Consider the following 27,737-nt stretch of genomic DNA (forward strand, 5'->3'; position numbering starts at 1 on the left):
TGATATTGCATAGTCAATTGTGATTTCCTAAATTAATAGTGGTCATCTACTCCTTTTAAGGTACCAGTATATACAAGTCTGATGCTTGGCTATCAAAGAATTCATTATATTTGATTGTACTACACCTGGTCTGTCAATTCACCAAACAGTTTTATTTTATATGTATGAGTTATCTCCCTTTGTTCAAATAATCTCTTAATATTAAGGAGGCAGGGTGGTCAACAAATTAAACCCCAGATCTGCCTAAAATATTAAGATATGATTTGTTTAAGTATAGGCTAATAATTAGAAAGGAAAAATCCATATTTCTTACCTTCTAAATTTAATAAGGAAACAATCAATACATTTTACTTTTTAAAATTTGGGTATTTTCCTATAGTTTTATATATGCATGTAAAGCTTCTCTTGTGAAGGAGACCAATACAGTATAAACATGGTCATGACCATCAAGCCCTCTTAAATATGTCAACTCAGCATAAGAGTTATGGACCTTTGATATCAGGAACAAGAGCTAAAGCGGAAATAAAATATTTAATCTTCAACATTTACATTTATTTGTAGGGATTTTTACCATGGGGATTCAAAGAGTAATTTTTTCCAGGGAAGGTCCAAAGTCTATTTTTGGTAATTGTTATATATATTGAATAAGTTTTAATTTCCTAAAAGGGGTGGGGGGTCGAACTCCAAACCATACATTATTATTGATATTTTAAAGTTTATAAGGTTGTTTCGAAAACTAAATTTCAAGGAAATTAAATACATGGACAATAATGCATGCATTACACACATACTAAAAATACTTTAAAAAGAATGACTGAGAACAGATTCTGAATTAACATCTTTCTCTTGTTCTTTCTCTCTCTTTTGTTTCTCTCTCTCTTTCTCTGTCTCTCTGTCTCTCTGTCTCTCTCTCTCTCTCTCTCTCTCTCTCTCTCTCTCCATTTCAAATGTTAATTTTAGCAATTCTATTCAAGAGTAAAAAAATATTATGTAAAGGTCTGGCTATGCGTAGCCACTAATTTTCTTTATATTTCATACATAGACACACCTAGGTTAAAACGCTATTAAAAGACACTAAATGTTGGTTTCTGAGGTTAACTGTTGTCATGGTAACTGAGGTTAAGGATGGTAAATAGCAAAACTTACATCTTTGAAGCCATATTAGAAGGTTTTGCCTAATAATATCAACTATCAAACACATAAAACAACATTTATTCCTATTTTCAATTTTTTTTATGGAAGACAATCGATGGAGAAACCAGTACTTTTTAAATAGGCCTACTACCAATGGCAACCGTTGAAAAAATGAATTTTTTTTTTACGCTTTTTATTAAGCAGAATAAAGAAACTAATAAATTTTACATACCTATTAGTGACCATGCAATATGTCCGTTTTATTTATGAACATTGACACCCATTGCTATAGGAACATGGCAAAGAAATGTGAAAAAAAATGGAAATTTGAAAGTGATTTTGATATGCTGTAATTTCCTGATTTTACAGATTTTTGGCAATTGTTTTTATTGGAAGTTGTATAGATAAGCCCTATTTTTCTTTATATACCACAGATAGCTTTGTTCTGCAACATAGATCTAAGTGTTGTTGCTATGAAATGTAAAGTTGCATGGAAAAAGCTATCAGCAAATTTCAGATTTTATTCTAGTTGCTTCAAAGGTCAGGTCATATACTTGATTTTTCCTCACCAAAGATATCAAATATTTATATTGATATGTGAATAATACCTATTCAAAATTGCCTCGAAATATGAGAATTAACATTATTTTTCTGCTTGTTGCCATAGCAACGGTTCTCAAAATTGATTTATAAATTCTTAATTTCACAATCATATTAATAGTGTGCACAAAAATGCAAGATTTGTATTTTAAATTCAAATGTAAAGAAGAAATCATAATTTGAAATTTTTGTTTAGTTACCATGGAAATACTTATAAAACATGCGTTTATAAAATATGTGGGTTTTTTCTATTGAAAAATGACAAACTTCTTCATAATAAATTCTACCCTGGAAACCCCAAAATGTTGCCATTACTCACAATGGCATAAAAATAAGCATAAAATGCCATTTTAAATCTTTACCCTCTGTTACCATGGCAACGGGAACACATAACATCAAAGCAATTGTGTTAGTTTTTTATTCAAACTGAAAAGTATGAAGAAAATCCGTGACTATGTGTGGCTGCCAAATTTTTATTGCGCAGATCTAGAAACTTTTCCAGGGGGTAGTAGGGGAGGGGGGGGTAATTTTATTAATTGTCGGAGGTGGGATCCCCCTCTCCCAACCCGATTCCCTCTAGATCCGCGTATGAATATACTGAATACTGTACCACCTTCCCACATACATGTATATATATAGTGAAGACTTGTAGCTTCAAGGAAACACAATCATGAATTTTTCAATTTTTTTTTCAAGCTTATTACGGGCCGCCGGAAGGCGGTCCGTTATTTGATATACATTTAGATATTGTTACTGCGTTTCTGCGGGATAGTTCTTTTTTAATAGAATTAATATTATGCTTATTTTTTATGAATTAAAAGTAAATTTGCATGTAGAAATATGTGTTATGCATTTTTAAAAAAAATCATACACATTTTGTGTTTTACTCGTAAATGAAAAATAGGTCATACTTTGTGAATTGTCGTGTTTGGCGCGTTTTTATCGAGACTATAATCTATTCGGAAAATTTCAGAGTTCTTCATTCTTTTCAAAACAATGCATTGGGATCGGTATGCGGGACATACTAACGACCTGAAATACTAAAGACCTGAATGTCATTAAATTTTATATAAATGATATATTTGAATTTCTATGTGCCGTGTCAAGTAAAATGACTTGTTGTGTATATATATTATATTTCCATGTAAAATGTGGTAGAAATATCATGAAATGACATCCTATCAATTAGTTACGCAAAAATATGACAGAAATGAAAATTTGAATTGATTGGAAAATTTGAACTAATACATTTCTATTTTATCACGTGGTCCCTTGAAATCATATAAACAGTAACGAACTCGATTCTTTATGATAATAGTAAAATGTTAAACTTCAAAACAAGTTGCTGAAAGTATATTAAAATTTACCATTAAAATTAGTACAACCAACTCTTATTTTCTTCTTTGTGGTGTGTGTTTATGTAAACAACCAATGATTCATACAACAATTATATTTTTTGCGGCCCTTTTGACGCTTGCGTCAATATGATTTCTTGTTTACCCTTGTACTTGGAGAAGTGGTTGTCACGTCATTTAGGCATTTACAAGTTGTATGATAAGTATGTATGCATTGTGGGTAAAATGGAGAGTTCCCTCAATTTAATACAAGAAAATAAAAGCAAACAAAACAAAATCGAAACAGGCGTTTTCTTGAAGTAAATCTGCATGTACGTTCAATGTGTACACCAGGTCACGTGATCCTCACATCGACGACGCGACCTCTAAATATAGAATGCATGTACGTTAGTTTAAACAACTTATCAAAAGAGGGAGCGCATCATCCCATGTGCACGAGGAATATCATGGTTTTTTTTTTTTAAATAATTAAGATATATTTCTGAGTGTATAGCTATGTAGAACATTCATAACCAGTATTCATGTGCACATTGCATTCTTATGACTTTTCTCGCTAGTATTCATATACTTTTTCCTTTGTTCGCGACCATTTTCGGATTGCGGAAAATTCATAATCCATTCGATCTTTTGTTCACACGAAACTCTCTCTCTCTCTCTCTCTCTCTATGACAATTTATTTACAATTACAGCTCAACAATTAAGAGAGCTCGATGGTCGTTGCCATTTTTAGACGGTTTTTCTCTCCTTTAGAAGAAGAGCTCTATATAAAAGGGGTGATATATATTATTTTTTTCTTTTCTGAGTAATAGCTTAATTATAGCTTAACAAATCTTATCTAAATTCATAGGTAGATCTGATGGTGAACCTGTTGACCAACTAGCCTTTTTGAACGATTACATGTTTACTTATACTAACTTCTTTATATAAAAAAAGATCAAGTTAACAATAGGCGGTTCTAAACCTTTGATGTCATCAGCAGCTGCGTATATTTATCTACATCCAGCAATCCACTGAGGCTAGTGAATCAGTCCTTGGTTTGCTAGTGATGACAGTGGCGTACGTAGTCAAACATTTGACCCTATAAGTGTATACGACAAACCAACGATAAAATGTAACTATATAAAAATATGAAAATAAATAAGTAAAATAAAATAAAAATGAAAAAAAAATTGATAAAAATAATGACGATATAAGTATAACGGGGGTCCTTTGGTATAAATATACCGGTATTCTGTAATATAAATTTGCAATACATACATTATATTGCTGGTCAATATTAATTGGCACATAGCTTTTTAGGTTAATAATTTATTAAAATAAAGTTATAAATATTCATAAATGTACAATCATGCAATTGTACATTTGAATTATATGATTTAAAATATACCGACTATAACATAAGTTTGAAAGCCCCCTACCTTCCTGCCCTCCCCTCTGACTTGCTTTAAATTTGATTATAAGTTGCAGTTTTTTTTTAACCCAAAATGTAGAGTAAATTTCAATAAAAAAAAAGATTTTCTCAGAACATAGGGTCATGGAAAAAAAGGGGGAAAAATCGCAATTCTTGACATAAAAATGTTTCTGATATAAAAAAAAAAAAATTACTTAGTTTTTTTGTTATCATATTTTGACGTTTGATGATAGTTTAATTTCTCTATTATAAAAAGATGTCATACCGATATTGTGATATTTTTGTTATAAAGATTTTAAATTGATTGATATATACCTTCAATTTGTACAAAATTAAAATAAAACGACATTCGATCTATATTTAAAGGTTCAAGATATCAGATAAATTTAAAAAAAGTCTTCATATTATAAAATAGATTAGCATTTGTTCTTAAAATTACCAAACAATAATGATAACAATAAGTTACATATTAAAAGATTAATTAACTACATGTAATACATTCAGATTTCATTTGGGTAGAAATTTAAAGAAGGATAACTCTGACCATGCTCACCGAACAGGAGTTATCGAAACTTGACATGGCGGACGGGGAATTAAAAACTCCCTTGTCGACAACGCCAACCGAAGATTTTAACCCACTGGCGGAAGATCCAGACAATTTCATCAGGTAGATTAGCTTATTGTAACTTAGATATTTTGCATAATCAAAATAATCGTGCTGAAACAATGCATCCGACCTGCATTAATGCTGCAAGCAAGCAGTGTCGTGAACGTCGTACATGTTATCTTGGACGACTAGGTGATACAAACATTGTATCATTGAGTCTTAGAATACACAAAATAAACACTTAGCTATCTGTTGGAAATTATTTACATTTGAAAGAGCTGTAAGACAGTGTTTCAAAAAGTGATTCTGTGTAAATGGGTTCAAGGTTAGTGTTGATAAAAAAAGGGCTTGGAAAGGGGAGGGGGGTGGTAAGACATTAGCATGATTAGTGCGTTGTCGACCTGGTTAGAACAGTGTTTGATGAAATTGAAATAAGACTTTAATGTTTGATGCAGGGTGTTTTTGTTGGTTCATCAATCCTTGGAGTTACATATGCCAAATTACATGTAAGGTGCAATAATGATAAACATGATAAAAAATTCCTAGTCTGAGAGAGAGAGAGAGAGAGAGAGAGATTTGTTGCATTATTTAAACAGTGTTATGAATGATTTATTTTGTGTTTTTCTATGGTTATGACATATTAATGCCATATTTATGAAGTGTGAAGTGAAATTTAATTTTGTCAGTTTTATTTTTTTTTTCTCAGTGGACATTCTCCTCAAAGACAAGGTCATCATGATGCAGATTGTAGTGGAAGTGAAGAAGAGAGTGATTACCAATGTAATTCTATGGAAGAAATGTCAACAGGAAACTTGTATGGTGTCACCCCACCAACTTATATGCGTGGAGTAAAAAGAGACAAGAAAAAACACCAGACAAACATTCAAAAATCATCCTATAAACAATTCACAGAACTGAAGAAGGCCTCCAAGAAGTCCCATCGAAATGCGGTTATAAAAGAAAGGTATGCAAATGACCCTTTATTTTGCAAACTTGGACATATAGACTCTGATGACAATTTAGACAAGGATTTTGCAGACGATAAAGATAAGAGAAGCATGGATCGACGAGAAATGAGAAAGAAAAGCATGACTAAAACAATTGCTCATGAGCGCTTGGCGAAAAGAAGTTCTAGCGATTTAGCTGCCATAGACACATCTACAGTGGATGTTCCTGTGCCTCAGGCGGCCGCAAAATTTGACACCTCTGGAAGATTTTCTTCCTTTAATTTCGGCAGTAAATTGCCAGTGGATAGTTCCGGCAGATTCACATCGTTTAATTTGAAATCTCATCCCCTCTCCATGATGGGACAGTCTCTGAGCTCAAGCTGGTCTGTTGGAAGGAGTGAACACAGGAGGCAGTCTGTGGTAAATGTGGAAGTGCCCAAAGAGAGAGTGGATTTTTTCAAGATATTCTCAACGCTGCTTAATATGGGCTCAAATTCCAAAAAAGAGAAAGACGCAAAGGGAGTGAAAGAAAAAATGAGTTACAGAAGGCAGATCAGTTCAGAGCAGGAATTGTGGCAAGAACGTTACAAGGATTACCTGTGGCTGGAACTTCAGATGGAAAAAAATGGATTTCAGAATCAGCTTGAACAGGAGGAATTTCTACAAAATGAGAGAGCAAAAATTCCAGGTGTGATTGAAGAGATACTGAATTTTAGGTTTGAATGTTCAGTAGAACTTAATGACAGCAAGAGTGAAGAAGATTCCTATGCTAATCGGCAGAACGAAGGGACTGCATATTCATTCACTCTTTCAAGTGAAACTGTCGCTCAACAGAGGGAAGCTTTGAAATACGTCCAAGAATTGCTGGACAAACTAGATTCTTGTGAGAAACTGTTTCCAACATCAAGGTCCTTTGCAAAAGAATATGAAATGTATAAAAATGAACAATTTACTCAAAGAGTGAAATCACTTTATCTTTGGCAAAGTATTACCAAAGATCTGTGCCACAAAATAAAAAAATTAGGACTAGTACTTGGTGCACAACACGCATCAGATTTAGACTGGCCAGTTATAGAAAGTCCCCGATCATCGGAGGAATTTGATTTTACAGGTTTAAATAGAGTAGATATTCCTAAAATTCAAGAATCTGTCAGTGGAAATAGCGAAGACGAAGTTGAAATTCCATCACCAGAATGTTTAGGTGCACAGACAGACAATGCTAAGCGTGTAACGTTTACACTCCATCCTTCAAGGGCATCAAAGATCAGTAGTCCGGACTCCTCTGAGATTCCTTCGAGAGGATCCAAGTTGTCCTCGACCTACTCCCTCGGTAGTCTCTCTCGAGCCTCCAGTGAAGCCAGCCTTGATGAGCTGCATCACACTTCAGCCAAACTGTTGTTTAGAAAGTATGTAGACAAGACATTAAAGCGAATGGGCATGAATAAAATGTTGTTGAGGTTCAAAGAGCTCTTGGACAGAACGTTACAGAGAGCAAGAGAAGCTTTACAGAGACCAAAGACTCTCCCTCAGTTAGAAATGCAGGTAAACAAGTTTTAACATTTGCAGTAGTTTTAAAGAAATTTGCAGTTTTAATGCATTAGATTAGGATGTTTATCATGTTTATTTGTATTACAGTATCGACTAGACACAACTTAACACCAAAGCAGTCCGTAAAAGCTGACCCCTGTTCTGGCCTTGGTCTGCATTTTAAAAAAAAAATGCATCTGATCTCAGGTCTGATCAGGGTCTGTTATGGGTTTACTCGGGGTCGGTTCTTGGGGTTGGCTTTATGCACAAAAGCTGATTAATCTTTTTTCTTACAACCTGTAAACCCGCACCTAATATATTCCAAATACACAATCAAGTAGAGACTTTTGGTCATATTTCAGTAGCAATTTAAGGGTCTGCTTCTGAAATCGGAGTCTGCTTTCGATGTTTGCTCTGGGTTAGCATGGGGTCTGCTTGGAGTCAGCTCTGGGTCCGCCATAGCAAACCCTAAGCAGACCCTGAGAGAACACAGGGAGCAGAATGGGGGTTTGGTTGGAGTCTGCTTTCTGATAGGTTGGGTCTGGTCATACTGTATATGTACTGCTATACATCTCTTAATTGTTCACGTCTAGCACTTCAGATGTTATGTCAGTGTCTGATCTAAATTTTAGGTTTTATTCATTAATATAATTATAAAAGAAATAAATGAATAAGATTTCACTTTTTGTTCACTGTGATTATTGTATATTAATTTTTTGTACAAGTTATATATTTTTGCTCACTTGCACTTTTGATTTTGCAGGTTTTTTTAAATCAAATTATTCAATTTTATTTGCCACAGTTCATTCAATTGTACTTCTTTGCCGACAAATTTCAGGATTTTCAGTACTTTTGATTTGTGATTGTAGTCACCAGAGGTAGATGGCACAGTCCAGCTCTCATCCTCACCCTCCTTGGATCTCCACTACGCCGACGCTAGCTCCACATCCATCAATTTCCACCGAAGTTCCAGCCTCACAGATTTCGGAGCTTGGTGCGAACAGTTCATCCAGATGGGCTTGCCTTCATTCCAGTCCAGCTACCTATTCCTACTGCATGTGTTTTTGGAAGTCATTCATGAAGCCTTGCGGCTTCGCCTGGAGCAGAGACCTGTTATCGACCCCTCGTTTCTCAGCATAAGACCGGTATGTTTTCAAATTTCATGTTAATGGCTACATGTCTGGTATAATGGGCAATACTGTTTGTTCCTCTTGCTTTTGAAATGGAATTAGAGGCCTCCATTTTGCATTATCTTATCTAGCAACACATTCAGAGTCTAAAAACCAGGATTATTTATAGAAGAAATTAAACATCTTTTTAACACTATGTATAGAACCTGTTTATAGTCATAGTCTTCATGAAACCATCTTTGTTTGGTTACGGAAGGACCAACCATTCATTGCTTATTACCAATACAAATTAATATTCATAATAATTACAATAATTACCACATGGATTCTGAAATGTACTAGTAAACCCATGCTTTGTGCATACTGTACTCTTTGAGATTTATTGTTCTATGTTAGCTTTTGAGAGAATGCAAAGAGGTTTTGAGGGGAGCGGTGATAGTCAAGCAGTATTTCCAGACCATGGTGGACGAGGTAACATCAGAAGGGGACACCAACACAATGAAAGATCTGGAAGAGTTTGACAACGATGTCCGCCAGATGTTAGAAGTAAGTTTAACAAGACCCACAAGATGTAACACGTAAATTTATGTCCTACAAGATCAGTGGTCCAAGTTGCGAATAAAATGATTTGCAACCAGAAATTATGAGTATTTTGCATATTTGTGACAGAGTAAATCCCGGCCAGCAATCATCTTTTATAAGTGTAACTCGGAGCATTGCACAAGATGTTGGACATAAATTATGTTCCACAAGAAGTTAGATTCAAGTTTATATACTGCAATATGTCAGACCTAAGTTATAGTCTCGCAAGATATTACACATAAGTAAATGTCTCGCAAGATGCTAGACTAAGTTAAAGTCTTGCAAGATGTTAGACTTAAGTTAAAGCCTCACAAGGTGTTAGACTTAATTTAAAGTCTCAGAAGAAGTTAGATGTTGGTTTTTATCCTTGCTAAGAAGTATTACAGAGTCTGTGTTAAGTATCGAAGTCTTTTTGTATTCCCCAACATCACAACTCATAGATTTAGGAGATTTGATTACAGGCATAAACTCTTTGTATTTGTACTTGCTGCAGGTGTATTTCACATACCTACAGAGCTGGATGTTGGCTCTCCAGAGTCTCCCTGAGGCATCTCTCAGTCTGAAAAATGTCCTGGAGTCAGAATGGCTCTTCACCAAGCAGATATGTCCCCATGTTATTGGAGGGGAGGCAGAAGCAGGCAAACGATTCAGGTATTAGAATGTTGTATACAGGCCCTGTATACACTCCATCCCTGTATTACAGAGTTATTTTTGCTCTCGTAATTTTCACCCTTCTCCACATGCAATCAGTTTTGCCCCATTTTGGAGTCTTCCAGACAAAGTTGTGTTTAGAGAGAGCCAATATGAGATATTCAGATTAATCCAGTCTTAAATTTTTCCACTGACAACAAACGTGAAAGGTGCGAAATGAAACAGGGGCGAATATTCACCTAAATACAGTACATGTACTGGCTACAGACTTCATAATGATATTCTAAAACAGCCAATTTAGGTTTAAATTTTTACAAAGGTGTGATTTTGAAGGGTGAAGGAGAAGACAGCTCAATGTTTTTTTAAATCACTTTAGTGACATGGATTTTACATGTGCTTTCAGCTCACTGGCCAGTAGTCTGCTGAATTCTATTGCGGACTTTTTGGAGAGCGGAATTGATGATTTCTCAACAAGCCTGTACAACTTAACGATCAACGATGACAGCGTGGATAGATCAGACCCAGGGGAGAAGGACACTAACAACAACAACGACAGCGACACCAATGATGAAGTGCAGGATCAACAGAAGATGGTGATCCAGGATATCAGGTCAGAAGTGCAGGCAATATATATACGATATTTGTCTCATGATGGTGAATCTAATAGCATTTTATACCTCTCTATAGTATTTGTTTCATGTGTAGGCTTTGTATCTCTTTATGGTTATTGTCTCATATGCAGACTTTATATCTCTTAATGATATTTATATCATATGCAAGCTTTATATCTCTGTATGATTTTTGTCTCATATGCAGGCTTTATATCTCTGTATGATATTTGTCTCATATGCAGGCTTCTTAATGATATTTATCTCATATGCAGGCTTTATATCTCTGTATGATATTTGTCTCATATGCAGGCTTCTTAATGATATTTGTCTCATATGCAGGCATTATATCTCTCTAGGATATGCGTCTCAAGTGCAGACTTTACATATCTCTATGATATTTGTCTCATGTGCAGACTTAATATCTCTTAATGATATTTATCTCATATGCAGGCTTTATATCTCTGTATGATATTTATCTCATATGCAGGCTTTATATCTCTGTATGATATTTATCTCATATGCAGGCTTTATATCTCTATTCGATATGTGTCTCAAGTGCAGGCTTTACATATCTCTATTAATCAAATCAACAACAACATTTCGTCGAAAATCATTTAAAACTATAGTATATTTCACTATGTTATTTGTCTGGGAACAGTAAAAGTAGAAGCATTTTAGAAGCATTCTATACCATGGACACAGAAATTCATTAATTTAAAAAATGAAATCATACTCTCCCTTCCACCCCCCCCCCCAAAAAAAAAAAATAAAAAAAATTAATCTATAAGTTTTTCAGGCGAAAAATTTTTTAAGATGGCAAAATAATACAATGTATAAGAATAAATGTGGCAACTTTTATCAAAATTATATGATGTTCAACAAACAATCTTATACTCATCGACATATTTGATTTTGTTTGCATGTCAGAAAATTCAAAAGTTTTCAATTTAAAAGAGATTGTGAAAAAATTGAAAATTAGACCATCTCAAAAATTACTGGATATACGGTATCATTGTATTGAAATTCTGTTATTCAAGATGCCTTTCAAATTATGTTTGTTACATCTGTGTGTTAATGATAATGTATTGATTTTACAGGCATCTGTTTCAACAGACATCAAGAAATTGCAAAAAACTCTTCAATGAAGCAAGAGAAAGGGCTTCAAAAGCATTAGGATTTGCAAAAGCACTGCGAAAGGTATCCTTACTTTATTCTAGAATTTGAATCTTCTAGATTAAAGTGAAAGACGTAATGTGGAGATTTTCTAAAGTAAGCTAAATTTTAAAACTGGCATGTACATGTACATGATGTATTTTACAGATTTATGATTCAACATAAGACTTGCAAGATCTAAAGGTATCAGATGTACAATTGACCAAAAAATGATAGCCAGCGCGAGTTATTCAATTTTGTATGCGCACACCATTGCAGTTATGAGACCTGATTTTTCAAAAAATAATGATTCAATGCTCAAATACCAAAATATGAATCAACCATAAATGACTCTGTGATGTTGTAATAAGCATGCATTTTTTACATGATAAGATTGTGTACTCATACCACACATAACATCGGACATGGGAAATCTGGCTGAACTTGTCAATCAAATTTTGAGTATTTGATTTCTGTAAACAGCAAAGTGAAACAAATTGACTTTAAATCAGTCGGAATCGGTATCTAATAGTATTATTTGAATGATATAAAATCCAGCGATTTGAAAAAGAGTGAAAAATGTACCGTTCATGCACATACATGTAAAATGAAATGCAAGAGAAAAAAATTGTTTGGAATCCCAATGAAAAAATACAATCAATGATTAGAAATTTCATTATTTGACTCTTGGTTACATGATTTACGGAAAATAACAAGGAGATGTTTAAACACAGTAATTAAAATAAATGTGTATAAGCATTTTACCCAAGAAATCCATTATGCATGGTACTTAATTTATTAAAAATAGTTAGTAGCAAATATGCCGTTATACAAATGTTAGGTCCAAAACACTCTGCATGTATAATGAAATTAGGTATACAAAAAATTGAACAAATTGAATAGGGCCATACAATTACCAGATTATCCCAATTCAAGTTATGCACAGTCACAATATCTACAAAATCATAATTAAAACGACTTACTCAGTATTTTTCGACGAAATACGCGACTTGTGCACTGCAAACTTTACTCTATAAATTAGGGTTTTTTTTCTTCACGCTATTGCAAGAGCTCCGGGGGGAAAAAATAACGTCATACAACGGCAAATGACGTAAAGCTGCTACAAGTCACAATCAGTGTAAGGGGGGAAAGTTAAAATAACTCGTTTTAAAATTATGAAAAAAAATATTGCTCGACTTAATGCATCAATTGTTAATTCTTTATTGTTTATTATGTTAAATAAATAATGGTGCGACTTTTTGAAAATTTATTTCAAGCTCTGTAATCTACCGAGCTCATCCTAGAAAATCCCGAGCTCTCAGGCTCAATTGTACATCCGATACCTTAAGTGAATTTATTTGACATGTTTGAAACATAATTCCTACAACTCAGATCATGCATATGAAAATAATATGCCAAATTTTGCCCGAGTGAATGATGTTGTGCTCTAATGAGAAGTTTTTTTTTTGTTATTGAAGGATCTGGAAATAGCCGCTGACTTTAACATCGCAGTGACCACAGTTGAGCTTTTAGCTAAACTAAAAACAACTAATTTTGTGATGGTAAGTGTGTGATTGTGTCTGTAGCTCCAAGCAGTGAAATCTAGGCCATTTTCTTTATACTTTATAACAGAAGGTGACCTTGAGCATTTTATCAATGGATTCTTTGATTGGGATTGTATATATTATTTCAGACAAGTATCTTCTGCAGTAATTTGGAAATTTCTTTCAGTGAAGAAAAAGCAAAATATTTGTTTTTTCTTTAAGGTCAACTTCTCGACCAATGACCCAGGATATCTGATGTTCATCCCGTCCAGAATCGCTGACAACCGACGCCTCATCTTGCAACTGTTAAATGTGACTTGCGGACGAGAAGACTTAAGCGCCTCAATACAAGACCTGGGTACGCTCAAAGAGGACGGCTACCTACTGATGGTGTGTTGTCAGGGTGGGCAGGGGAGTGTGAAGGACTGCCCCTGCTGGTTCGGTCAAATCGTCAAAGTGGACCCAACAGCTGAAACGGCCATTGCATTGTCTCACATACAGGTACCATTTATACTCTCAACTGTTATGTAAAATATTCAGGTACCTCTATCATAATGTACAGTAAGCATTTACCAGCAGGTGTAATTTACACTTATTAATATGAGAAAAATTATATGAATTTAAATACTACAAAAATGGCCACATTTGAATTGATTGAACTATTATAATAAAAAAAAATTTGTACTTTGAAAATTAAATGTCTTTTTTGTGTTTTGATTAAGAGGGCTGGATGATCATGGGCATTTATAGACTATATTTATCTCCGGAAAAAGAAGATCTCTGTATAAAGATATACAGAAATATTCATATTTTAAAGCTAAGATAGTTAAAATACTTTTTTACTAAATAATAGTTTATAGCTTTGAAAATCATACCTAAATATTTAAGATGAATCTGGTGGCTGGACACTTTGAATAGTAATACAGTAAAACTCGTTTAGTACGAACACGGATATAACGCATTCTCGGATATAGCGAAGGTTTTTGGAGTTCCGGTAAAATTCTTAACAAACCTTTGCAAAATTTTACGGCGATAACAAATTTGGATATAAAAAATGTACGGATATAGCGAACTGATTTTGAGTCCCGTAGAAGTTAATAATAACGAAATTTAACATTTTTATAATGAATTTCCTTCAGTTTAATAAAGTTTGCAATACTTATATTTTACATAATAGTTTGAATAAATTTATTTTCATATAAATTTTTCGACTCACAATCATTATAGGTATCAAAGTAATATATTTTTATTCTAAGCCTCAATTAGTAAAAATTGGATGTGTCTTGTGAAAGAAAACATATGTTATATATTAGTGAATTAGCTATAGTTATTATTTGAAATTTATTACGAATTAGTTATACAGATATAACGAATTATGGATATAAAGAAGTAAATCCTCTGGTCCATAGGACTTCGCTATAACCGAGTTTTACTGTATAAAGGTTGATAGAAATGATATGATTGAGATTGCTTGTTGTTTTGAAGTTCATGGTTTGTTTAATTGTTTTGTTCATTTGTAGGTAGAAGGCCTACTGCTGGTTGTTATTCATTCCTCTCAGCTCAGCGCCCAGAGAAAGGAGTTTGAATCCTTGATGGGGAAAACGGTGCAACTTGTGAATGAGCAGACATCTTGTCATCAAGCCATTGCCGAATCCTTGACAGAGCTGAAGGTAATAACTGGTGTTCTCTGATACTGTTGATTAATTTCCTGTTTACGGAAATAAGTTTAAAACTTGTATTAATTAGATTATCTTTGCTGATCTACCTGAAATAAAAGAGACAATAATTTACTTTTATGAGTACATGTATAATATAGTTACATGTACTGGTAGCCAGAAATTAAATTTATTTCTTTTTATTTAATTTGGTCACTAATTTGGTCAATATTTAAAAAATGACTTTGAATCTGAGCACAATGTTTAAGCAGATCAATACATTTAATACACAAGTTATGTTATACAATATAGACATCATTTAATTTGATAAGGCAATCGAATACATGCAGCAAGTTACAACCAAAATTAAATTATTTATTATTGTAATAGAGCTCTGCCATGGAACTTCAGGAGAGAGTGGTCCAAGCCATCAAATCGGTGGACGAAAAGTTTTACTGTGAAGAAATGGCAAACTTTGACGACAACGAGAGAAACCATCTTTTGAATCTCTACAGAGAAACCATGCTCAAGGGATACAACTTTGGGTTTGAGGTGAATACCTTTTTAACCCTTGCCCTGATTTTTTTTCCTTTGGAAAATAGCAACATTTTATTCAATATCTTAAAGGTGTTATTTATTTTCTATTTTGTTTCTTGTTTAAGTTAATAAATTTTTACCATAGATTGACTTTAACAATGTTAACCCTGATTAATTTTTATTAATTAGAATTAGGATTCAGTTAATTCAATGGCTGTTTGGTTAAAGTTTCATTTATTGATTGCAATTTAATTTGTGTCCCTTTTCTCTATCTCTAGTATATTGGTATATTTTACGTTGTACCTAATGATTGATACGGTAGATAATTATTTGTATATAATATGATTGATAATGAATCTGAATTTGAGGAAGAGGATGGGGGAAATTGAAATTGAAAGATTTTTTATTTTAAAAATAAAATTCTATAAATTTAAATAATTTTCGAATTTATGTAACTTTATATAGATGCCATAGTGTGCAAGTACAATAGATGTATTTTGGATGAGTGACACATTTTACTTGGCATTTGCTATTCTGTGTCTTTTAAAAAACATCTAAGTTTTGTGTTTATGCATGTATGGTACATAATTGTAACATGTTTATTGCAGTATCTTAGAGAGGTGACTCGCCTGGTCTCAGGCGACACCAAACAGAGGCTGAGCAAACGACTCGTTAACTTTGCCAAAGAGTGGATGGCCTTTGTCACAGAGAAATGTGAGAAAGGAAGAGGCATGAGACCCAAGTAAGTTCAGAACAACAAATCAATATTGGATACAAAATTACATATCAACAAGGCATTTTAGAATATAATCTATCTTTTACTATTTAGGTGGGCTAGTCAAGGATTTGACTTTCTCATTGTTGCATGTGATCCTAAGGTTCTGGCTTGCTTGACAGATGAAGAATATTAGGCAAGTATTGGAGTAAAGTTTCAAAAAGCCCATATGTAGAAAAGTAATTATTACTTGGCTGTTAAGTATCATCTCACTTATTAATAAAATATATAATTATGTAGATATTGAGATGGGGCATCAATTAATTCTTTATACTGTGGAATTTGAATTTTGATATGGGCCAAGTCTCATGTATTGTCAATCATTTACAAGTAAAAGGGGTCATTATTTTCTTAATTTATTAATGAATAAATAATGTGGTTGACAATTCTTTGAGGATGTAAAATTATGCCCATCAAATGCATAGCATAGAAAAATTGAGCCACAATAAATGCTGATGACTTTGCATTTTTGATATTTGATAATATAATATTGGTATTATCCTGATTATTAACAAAGTGATGATGTTTATATAGGAATTGAAGAAGAGCATCAACAGCTGTATCAGTCATGTGATCGGTTCAGCCGACCGGACACCTGTCAGTCCAACCCACAGTCAAGGTCAGTAGTTGTTGGAATCACTGCTTTGGGGTTTATAAAAAATAAGCTATCCCAAAGTTCTGTAATATTGTATAACTTGGATAGAAATTTTATTCATCCCTTAAACAGATGTCAATTAGAAATTAGTACTGTGTATTTTACAGGAACGTCCCTCATTCCACACTCTTCCAGTGTCGACCCTGGCAGACAGCCCTATTTGCGGTATCCCTCGCGGTCTTCTGAGCAGGTACAGGGAAAGTTCAACAATTGTATTTTTTAACAGTTGAAGGGACAGAAGATTAGAAGCAAATGGACGGAAGAAAGCAGACGATAGATTAAAAGAGAGGAGACAGGCTCACCTCAGAGACTAGTTAGGGGTCATCAGGTTGTTGCTAGTCACGAGATCGAGCTTGAACACAACATTCCAGTGTACACTTTGGAGATTCTACTGGCCGTTGATTACCTACATGGTAAGACCTACTGGTAAATGTACACATATACAAGTGATGTCACAGTCATACTGGTACCTTTTTTTTTTGTTTAGGCCACACCAATATAATTTCTTGTTCGTCGGACCCCGTGCGCTAAGTATTTAAGTAAAACATTACAAATAATATTATTATCAATTTTACCGCATCTAGGAAAATCTGTGCTGTTTTCTCTTCTATTTTCGCTCTATTTTATGCAATTTAAATAGTTTTAATTTGTAAATCAATTTCACTGCATGTCTGATAAACAAAAAATTATATTGGTGTGGGCTTAGCTATGTGTATGTAACATCAACCTCTAAAAAAGTTTGGTTTGATGTATTGGTTGGGAAGTGGAGGATGTGTGCTTGTTGAAATATTTAGTCTAAGATAACTTTAATTTTTGTTAGCAAAATTTTAATTAAATTATTTCCTATTGAATATGTCTGTCTGTCTGTCTCTCTCTCCCTCTCTATCTCTCTCAAAAACTCTCAGAGTGTGTATGTAATGTAATTTGCAGTGTTGATTGCAATACATTTGACATAAACCTTACAGAATTATTACAGATTTTGAATTGCCAAACAACGAATCAATATAATGCCATTGTTGATGTTTACTTCCATTTTATCGACATTATCGTTTCTATTGTTATGCAGATCCCACGACCATACCGTGAACTCAGGGAGAGGGGAACCTGTCCCCCCATCCCTCTTCTTTCTCTTCTGACAAGACTTGTAATGAGGTACATCTTTTAACCCCCAATGAACCCAATGTAATAAAACAACACGCGGTAAGGTAAGTTTATCATATCCAACCGAGAAATGAAATCATGAGGGATATGTAAATTTCTTATGCTGGTCAGTGTTTATTCAATATTTAAATACATATCAATAAATATTAGTCAGAAATTATTTGTGACTTTTTAAATCCGATTGCATTGCATATTTTTGTCACGATAATAGGTGTAAGTTCTTATTTTAGACTTTAAAATGAATCTACTATACCAACCGCATCGTAAAGTTTGGTTGCTGGCATTGAACTGTGACTGCCCAAGACTGATGAGGTCTGCTGAAAACTTTAATCTCTATAACACTGTTACATCCTTTTTGGCTGCCTCATCTTCATTAAGTGTCTTGGGCGTCACTGTTCATGGTAACATACCAGACACTAACATCATGAAGAGCAGCTGTATGTAGAGAGGTATGACCCTACATGTATATATGTATGGTGTAAGTCTTCTGACCAATTTACAGCTTCAAAGGGTAACCACAGAGAAAAGACCCTCCAAGTGTGTGTGTGTGTGGGGGGGGGGGGTTGAGAGGGAGAGAGTGTTATTGGACATATGGTGAACTTTGAGAGAGAAGCATATTATTTTTGATGTAGATTTTCACAATAGAGTTGTTCATCAAGAGTCAGACTGATATGAGGAGTGGATCTGATATGTCAGTGTTGAAGACATCAGTTAACGTAGGTAACTGTTGGAGCCAGGCTCACTTTGATTTAAGTCATGTCAATACAGCTGAAGAGTAATATGGTGAGAGAGGATTTAATATTTTGTCATCAACTGAGTATTTCCTCCATAATTTCTTGAAAAAAAAATGTTTATGTACAATTGTGAAAAAGCATAATCTAACTAGTTACCGGTAAATTAATTTTTATGCGTAAATATGAACACAGATGCATTGTTTAGCTTTTTTTAAAAAAAATCTCAGTATTTATTAAAATATATCACATGCTTTGTTTCATACAGTACTTTATTGTTGACTTTACTTGAATTATTTCATGTTACATTCAGATTACGGACTTGCTTGTTCTCACACAAGCAGATTGTAGTTTCCATCATGGTAACCTTCACTTATACCAAACAACCGGCTGTTCGTTCTTTGTTTATAACTATGCAATCATACTGTTAAAGTGTAGATTCTGTGACCTCTTAACCATAACTGGGCTCCAAGGAGGGGTTCAAATTTAAATATTGGAATATAGTTTAGATTTTAAATTGTTCAAAGCATGACCCCCCTAAACTCGTTCTGTTGTCTATAAAGAAGTTAAAATAAGAGAATAAGAAATTCAATGTGTATTAAAAATATCCTTTAAAAAAATACTATGCTAAAATTTGTCATATTATTATGTATCAAAGCATCATTAAAGCGTGTTTATTTTTTTTTAAATTGTTAAAACAACAATCACTTAAACAACAAAAGTCGCTCAATAAGAATATGTAAAAAAAAAATTAAGCCAGATATTCTCTACTACATTGTCCATTTGTTTTGTATATGACTCCATAAAGGTGATTTGATCAGTTTTTGCTATTGTTTTCATGTGAGCGATGTGGCCCATGGGCCTCTTATTTTATCATTACAGCTATAAATGTCATAATAAGCGGATGTTATTTTGTCGTCTGTGGTGTTTTATGTGATATGAAGATAGCGTTTTCGGATGAATGAATGCGCTGAAATTGAGAATTGATATGACTGTAGGCCAAGATAAAAGAGGGTATATTTCGTGTTCCTAAATTCTTGTCAGCATTAAGCAATACAAGCTTATCTTTTAAAAAGATTGGTGAGCTAGCGCCGTAGCCATCCTAAAACACAGAAGCAGATTTCTAAAACATTGTTTTAAATTCCTGAATCGATTAATTAACAATAAGAAGGCACGGTGGTGTACTGGAACTGTGCTGGAGTGGGGTCTCAATTTAGAATTATGAATCAAGAGTGGGCTTCACATCGGCATTGGCATAGCTCATTGCCCGTACCTTAATCATTATATATCTACTGTTATTTCAATTTCGAGGTGACAATTTCCAAGAACCATTGGTACTGTTGTGTAGCAATCGTATCTTCTCGGGCCTTTCCGGCAAGCTCGGAAAACATATCCGAGGTTGTTTTCCGAGCTTGAATGAATTTAAGATAAAGCTAGCTATTTATTATAATATTCAAAATAACTTTGCATTATAAGATCTAAGCTATTGTTACTTTTTTGACATTTTAAATAAAACACTAAAACTTCATGTGAAGATGATAAAACGAAATTCAAATGGTACAGTTTATCTATAGTAGTAGAGTATTCCCAGAATCCCCTACTATGGAGTCGAGCATGCGTATTCCAGTTAAAAAGACTAACGTAGTTGCTAGCGCTCGAGAGCGCTAGCAAAAATTGTTTCCTTTGGTGGTTCTTCTTAATTTTTGCTAGCCAGGGTGACGATCCACGGTGTCTCTCTATTCTCTATAGAAGGTGATGGTTCTTACGCAGTCAAATTACGTTAGAATGTGTACGTTATTCGGTTTATAGACAAAATAATCTCAATGAACACTGTGGCATTAGAAATGTAGTATAATATACCCCGTTGTTGTTATCTTACATTTCATTCATCCTCGTCTGTATAACACCTTAATAATGATTTATTTTCATTATACAATCATAATAAGTGAGTAAGGAAGTGTTTGTGTGTGTTGGGGATGGGGGGTTATGGACTTTGAATTGCGTTTGATTAATATAGCTTCATTAAATTCTTTATTAGTACTGTCCTTTTGACAAATTTGAATTTTAGCAATTAAAATGAATTACCAATTAATATTATTATACTTTCATGTGAAATGCTAAAATCAGATTGGTTTAGACGCAGTTGATAATATATAAATAGTGCCTGTTTGGGAGGGTAACAGTTGAAATTGACACCCCGAGAAAACCATTGTCAACTGACGCAAAGCGGAGGTTGGCAATGGTTTTCAAGGGATGTCAATTTCAACTGTTATCCTCCCAAACAGGCACTATTTATTTTGTTATACTGAATGTCTTAATTTCTAAGAAAATTTTACTGCTTTTATATAAGAATAACGTGAATTCTACAGCGAACCGTACGCGCATAATTTTCGCGCATGTAACATTTTTTAATGTTACCCGTTGCTAAGTGCGTTGCTAACGCTGAGGGTAATAGAAAGGATCATGAACTGCGTCTTAACCAATCAGATTTCAGTATTTAACATGAAAATATAACAATCCGTTCTATTACCCTCAGCGTTAACAACACACTTAGCAACGGGTAACACAACGAATTGTTACATGCGCGTAAACTATGCGCGTACGGTCACATCATTCATATACATGTATAAAAGTATTAAGTTTTCTTTGAAATTAAGACATTCAGTATAATTTAATAAATAGTGCCGGTTTGGGAGGGTAAGAGTTGAAATTGACACCCCTCGAAAACCATTCGCGTCGGTTGACAATACTTTTCTCGGGGTGCCAATTTCAACTCTTACCCTCCTAAACAGGCACTATTTATATAATATAGGCATTATGACGATATGTCAGAAGGACACATAAATAAGATCAATCCTGTCTGCCATTTTATAATTACATTAACATGTACTGTACATTTATTTGAGTAAAACAAATTATGTGATGATGACCAACTGATGTTGAGAATAGAGATACTTTACCATTGGGCGGAGTGTGGTGAAGAGGTTATCACAGCGTATCGTTAATCTGTTGTTAAGTTTCACAAACACAGTTAAATTATATTCATGTACATATATAAGTGTGACTTATTTTTCATTTCATTGTCGAAAACAATAAACCTCTGTTAAGCTATTTAGAAACCATACATGCAAAATTAAGTGGTTTTCATCCTTGCACAAATGAGGTTGCTAACTTGCCGTATATTCTATTATAGTCTGTCCCAAGTTATAGTCTGTCCCAAGTTATTGCTTCCATCGCTTTTTGATGATTTCTAATAAAATTACACATACCTGTGAAAGAAATACAGTTGAAATAGTTAATATAAAAGGGAATATATCCAAGATATCTTCATTAAACAATCATCCCTTTCCACTCAGAAAAATTCACAGGAAAGAAAACAGATTCCTTACGGAGATTTATAATGGGGAATGTTTACATCTTTTCTACACTCGGAATACGTCGCGCAAATTTATAACGTTATCATCCGGGCTTATTAATGGCTGTTGCAATGCAAATTCTCCGTAGACTTTCAATTTCGGGATGTGTATTGAAACCTGAAGCGGTAGAGGGGGCGTTTCAAAACAGATAATCTGGACATTTTTTATATTAGTGGATGAACGTAGTTTAAGCACAAAGGTATTTACTATTATTGAAATATCAAGCAAAAAGTGGTGGAAGCAAATATAAGCAGAATTGTTTATTTGTTGAAAAAAAAACATTTGTATCAATCATGCTCATTATATTTAGTCAAATCTTTATTTATCCTAATATAACATTTTCACAGCAAAGTAAAACGCTCAAAAATATCAACAATAAAGACAGATACAGTAAAGTTACTACACTAACAGGAAAGAGTGTGCATGAAAGTATACACATACAACAATTTTGAATTTACCGGGTGGCAGTAAATTTTGTATTCACTGCCACCCGATTCAACGTAGAAAAGTGCCCCCCCCCGGGTCAATTTTCAACACTGGATGTATAACACCTTATTTTCCCCGGTGATATTATCAAATCTAAAATAGTAATGAGGGGAAATGGACTGATATAATTATTTTTTTTACCTTAAATATGAACTATTTAAATTCGTTAAGATGTAATTTTCGTCGAGCTTGGTTTTTTTTCAGTGCCACTACCCGAGAGACAGAAGTGACCCTCAAAAATCAATATAAGTGATGTTTTAATACGGGTAAAAACACCGGTTAAAGTCGCAAAAACAGAAATGTTTTGTGACAGATATCTCTTTCCTGTTGAAACAAACATCAAATAATTAACATCAGTTTTACATATATCTGTGCAGAGGCAAATCCAGAAGAGGGTTGCGCCCCCCCCCCCTTTGAAAATACAAAAGAAAGGAAAGGAGGGAGAAAGGGAGAGGAAAAGGGAAGAAAAAAAGAATTTAAATTAAAATCGACCAAATACAAATGCATTTAAAGGAGAATCAGTTTCGGCATTGCTTGTATTTGTATAACTGAAGAGGGGTGTTTGCCATGCACGTAGCAACAGGGGACCGTCCCCCCCCCTCCCCCACACACACTTTTTCTCGCAGCAACTAATTTTCTTGAATTTACATATAAAAAATTGAATTATCCTGTCCCCCCCCCCCTTTTTTTGGAGTTTGTAAAAAATTAAAATTTAAAATGAAAGTAAGGAAATTAATAGTGAAAAAGAAGTTAGATATATACTACGCCAGCCCCCCCCCCCCCCACACACACACACACGGATTAGGATTTTGAAGATTTGGATGAGTCTGCCACCCCCCCCCCTCGAAAAGTATCTCAATATGTAAACTAGTATCTAATCCACCTGTTTTTGAGAACTATATAGCTTTATTTCTTTCTAAAATTAAGAGAATAAGAGCATCCTGCATAATAGGACCATCTCCAACTCCTCTTCCTTTAATAGCTTAAAAATTGGATTTAAATTTCTTCAAACTTTTGTGTTGTCTAGTAATACGCACATACTTGAACATTCGTGATTTGTCCTTAAAAAAGTCCATTAAATAATATACATGTAGATAGTCAAGACACGTGACGATTTCAATGATGAGAGAACATCATATCACTGTTTTGAAGTGTTATTATTATGCAATTTTAAAAAAATATTTTTGATATTAAAATTGTAAAATTCCTATTCGATTTAGATAGACTTGGTAATATTTAAAGACGACCAAATATTCAACTTTGCATGATGTTAGAAAACAAGATTTCTGACTGGAAATCCTTAAATGCATTTTTTTTAAAATCAAAATTGTAAATTTCCACTTCGATTTAGAAAGACTAATATTTAAAGACGACAAATTATTTACCTTTGCACGATGTTTAAAAACATAACAAAAACACTTGACTGAATTGTTTAATTCTTATTTTCACTCAAATTAATGCATTTTTTAATAAACATAATTATATTAGCCGATATTGAGGTTAATTTCACGCTTCTAAAGACTTCGCCCCCTGGACCCCCTAATCATATGTTGGTCTCTAAGCGACCATCCCTATCCCCTTCCTCTGAAAAAAAAAACCTGCAAGCATACATGTACTGTACTTACATGATCGCAAAACACGCCCAATGTCTATAAATCTCTCCTACCTACATGGACTCAAGACCGTGGCTAGAGACGTTGTTGTACTTTATGCCAGAAAATTTCCCCTCGATTCCCGACCTTCGAAATTTTCTGGATCCGCGCCTGGGGCACCCCCCCCCCCCGCCCTCACGTATCTTCTACGTTATTAAGCACGTCCCAAAAGTTTTAACTTCTGACAAAATACCTTTGTCAATATTCTGAGTGTGTCCCATCACGAACAAATGTTTATAATATAATATAAACTTTGCAGGAAGCAGGCAACCCTGGATTGACCTACCATGCACTAAAGAAATCACGTGACTATTTTACAGGTAACCAGACCCGGAAGAGAAAATACCCGAATCGCCATGTTGCGAGTGTGAAGGTTTGTAGTTTGTTAATGAATAAGTAAAATGATTATAAAGAAATAATAATTAAGAACATAATCAAAATTGTACAGTGGACACCGTGGGCATTATTTAAATGTTTTACCATCAGTTACCGAACAAACAGTGTAGACCAGTGCCATTGTAGCCTGGTTCCCGAGGCCTTCCGATTGTGCAAGCACGGTTCCCGAGGCCTTCCGATTGTGCAAGCACAGAAGGCCTGAGGCGTGTTCAACAACGCGAGCGCTCGCTGTCGCATTCGACAGTGGCGAACAGTGATGTGCTGAACGGAAGCGAGCGCTCGCCCTTGGAACCAAAATGGCGTCCAATTGGTAACAAATTATTTATTTTAAAATTTCTGAAAGTATGTAGAGAGATGTGATTTTAAAAAACATCGGTGATGAATACGGAATCATAAACCGGACTTGATTCTAAACTTTAACTATACTGGGGATGTTCCTGTTGGCACAAAACAATTACAATCTTTTCTCCGAAATATGTTATCCAAGGCATCTTGTGGAAGGATTATGGATGAAAGGTTAGCCCAATCAAGAGATGTAATATATTGTACCATTTTTTTGTCTCTGTTATCATACGTTAAAAAACAGAGTATCATTTAAGTGGTTCGTCTGTTGCATCTCAAAATCGTCTGCTTCCATCCATCATGGCTTCGAGCAGTGATTCTCATAGAGTGGGGTAAGTATATGATTTTTAATAGTGTATCTTCTAAAGAATTATTTTAGAAATGGTGTTTGTGTAAATCAACACTATACAAAACTTTGTAAGTGTACCTCAAATATAAAGTTATTTTGTTGAGATATTCTTTACTATAAACAGGTCCAGTACAATCACTAGCTTGATTTACCTACATAGCTTTATTCACCTACCAGAAGTAGGTTTATTTAGCTACCTTTATACAATTTTGCATTTTATGTAAAACAGACAAAAAGTCGCAAGGAACTGTCAATTTATATTTTGTACTGTGTAGCAACCCAGAGCTAAAATAGTTAAAACATCACTGCGTTTGAGCAGTTTTAAGAAACACATGCATTTCTATTGTTTGATTAACTGTATGATACCTTGTGTGCGATGAGGCATGGATAAGTGTGATTACTTCATATTGTGCTGAATTATTACCAATCAATCATCATGTTAACCAGAACTGTTCTTCGTTGTTGTTCCATTTAGTAAATAGCTGTTTGGTAACACATAAACAGTTATACATAGCCCCAAAACTTTTAAAACTTTGACTGCATTTGCGCAAAAAGAGCAGTAGTTTTAAGAGTGATTTTTTTATGAATTGTTTTCAGATCATTTGAAAATTACTGCCGCACTTTAGTGCGACCTTTAGTACAAATGCCCATTTAAGACAAAAGTATGATTGAGTAGCTAAATAAACCTACTTCAGGTAGGTAAATAAAGCTATGTAGGTAAATCAAGCTATGTAGCTAAATCTAGTGATTGTACTGTACCTGATAAACAGCACAGGCCTTTGAATTATAGGCCTATGTGGATTTACATCCTATCTATATATATAAAGAGAGGGTACACACAAATATTGAAACTATTTATAGCTTCTGAGTGTTTTAAAATAAAGTGCTTAAGCTATATTAAATTAATGCTTTTCGTGTTTTCTATACAACATATATATGAGTTGAAAGAAAATTATCCATATTTATTTTGGACAGTATAACTTCAATTTTGCCATTGCTGGATAGTGACTGTGGTTATGAAGATATGCAATCTGACTACCTGACAACGGCTATGGAAGCTTTCCCCATGATTAGCTCTTGTATATCTGATAAAAGTTGCATTCCCCTTGGAACAGGGCGAATTGAAGATTATGTGGAAGAGACAGTACCAACATACACAGATCCAATGTTTAGAGCACATTTTAGGATGACAAGGTCATCTTTTGAGGTATTGAACTATTGGGAATGTAAATTTGTTAAGTGATAAACTTATTTTTACATTGATCTCTTCAGCTTGAATTAAGGAATGAATTCAATATTTATTAGTTTTATACGATATAAAATGGTTTGAGACAGTTTACGCTAAGTGGTTTATAAAAAAGCATAAAATGTTTCAAACCATTTTATATCGTATAAAACTAATAAATATTGAATTCATTGCTTATAATTTAATTTTATTTACTCTTCATTGTAGATAAAATCCTTTAAAATGACATAAAATTGTACAAAATTCAAACGTAACGTCAGGCGTATTGATATGTTTTTGACGTTAGTCTTACTATGACGTAGGCAACATTCTTTATACGATATAAAATAACTTTTTAGCCATCAGAAACCGCGTTACAACCAGAATTAAATAAGGAATCATTCTTTGAGTATTATGAGGTGATAATTTTGGTCGGGGCGTGATCAAATCCAATAATCCTGATAGATTTGACTACACTCCGACCGAAATTATCACCTCATAATATTCAAAGAATGATTCCTTATTACTTATATTCATATGATTTTAGGCCATCGTACGATTAAATCTTTAAATATAAATAAGCAAACCCCGCCGGCGCCTCAATTTGGCATCATTTGTATTATGGGTTATATAGTACAAAATCGATACGTAGTGTTATCACAGACAAAGACACTGATAATGTAAATATATTATAATACTCAGTCTTAATTTGTAAAATAAGATCTCAATTTTTATTTTTTTTTTCAGATCTTTCGGATACATCAACTAAATATTGAAAACTATGTCATTGAAAAAAAAACCCATTACAATAAACTACTCAGTTCTCTAAATCTTCAGAAATATTTATCTTTTTTTTTAACTTGTAAGAATGGGTTATTTTGTACATTTATAATATATCTATAATTATACTAATTAGTTGTATATAGTTTTAATGCTAGATTGATTTATTTCAGGTAAGTAAGTAAACTCGTCTATGTTGAAAACATTGATCAGTGATGTCTGTACTGTACATACGGCGTGTGTTTTATCTTTTTTGTACGTTTTTAATACCCTTTACATGTACTCCTTCCTTATTCTACCTTTTACCCTGCATGGATATATATACG

General features: G+C 33.8%; 3 protein-coding genes across 4 annotated transcripts in view; all 3 read left to right on the forward strand.

Moving 5' to 3' along the window:
* The window catches only part of LOC136269578 (E3 ubiquitin-protein ligase TRIM71-like), a 139,807-nt gene that overhangs the window by 81,921 nt on the left and 30,149 nt on the right, over positions 1–27,737 (forward strand). The window contains exon 1 of one of the 2 annotated variants that reach the window (XM_066070943.1): positions 24,572–24,692. The exons of the other annotated variant lie outside the window; for it this stretch is intronic. The gene's annotated coding sequence lies outside the window, so the exon portion shown is untranslated. Of the gene's footprint in view, positions 1–24,571; positions 24,693–27,737 lie in introns of those variants that run through there. 2 annotated transcript variants of the gene reach the window in all.
* The window catches only part of LOC109620061 (E3 ubiquitin-protein ligase TRIM71-like), a 130,465-nt gene that overhangs the window by 47,186 nt on the left and 55,542 nt on the right, over positions 1–27,737 (forward strand). The gene's annotated exons all lie outside the window — the stretch shown is intronic.
* On the forward strand, positions 5,058–16,354 carry LOC136271272 (mitogen-activated protein kinase kinase kinase 4-like). The gene is made up of 13 exons (XM_066070933.1): positions 5,058–5,167; positions 5,814–7,596; positions 8,451–8,726; positions 9,108–9,257; positions 9,787–9,944; positions 10,348–10,554; positions 11,653–11,752; positions 13,186–13,269; positions 13,474–13,752; positions 14,772–14,921; positions 15,297–15,458; positions 16,052–16,185; positions 16,273–16,354. The coding sequence occupies exons 1-13, from the start codon at positions 5,079–5,081 to the stop codon at positions 16,352–16,354; spliced, it is 3,654 nt and encodes a 1,217-aa protein (XP_065927005.1). The 5' UTR covers positions 5,058–5,078.

This window comes from Magallana gigas, chromosome 9 (genome assembly GCF_963853765.1).
Source record: "Magallana gigas chromosome 9, xbMagGiga1.1, whole genome shotgun sequence".
Lineage (NCBI taxonomy): Eukaryota > Metazoa > Mollusca > Bivalvia > Ostreida > Ostreidae > Magallana > Magallana gigas.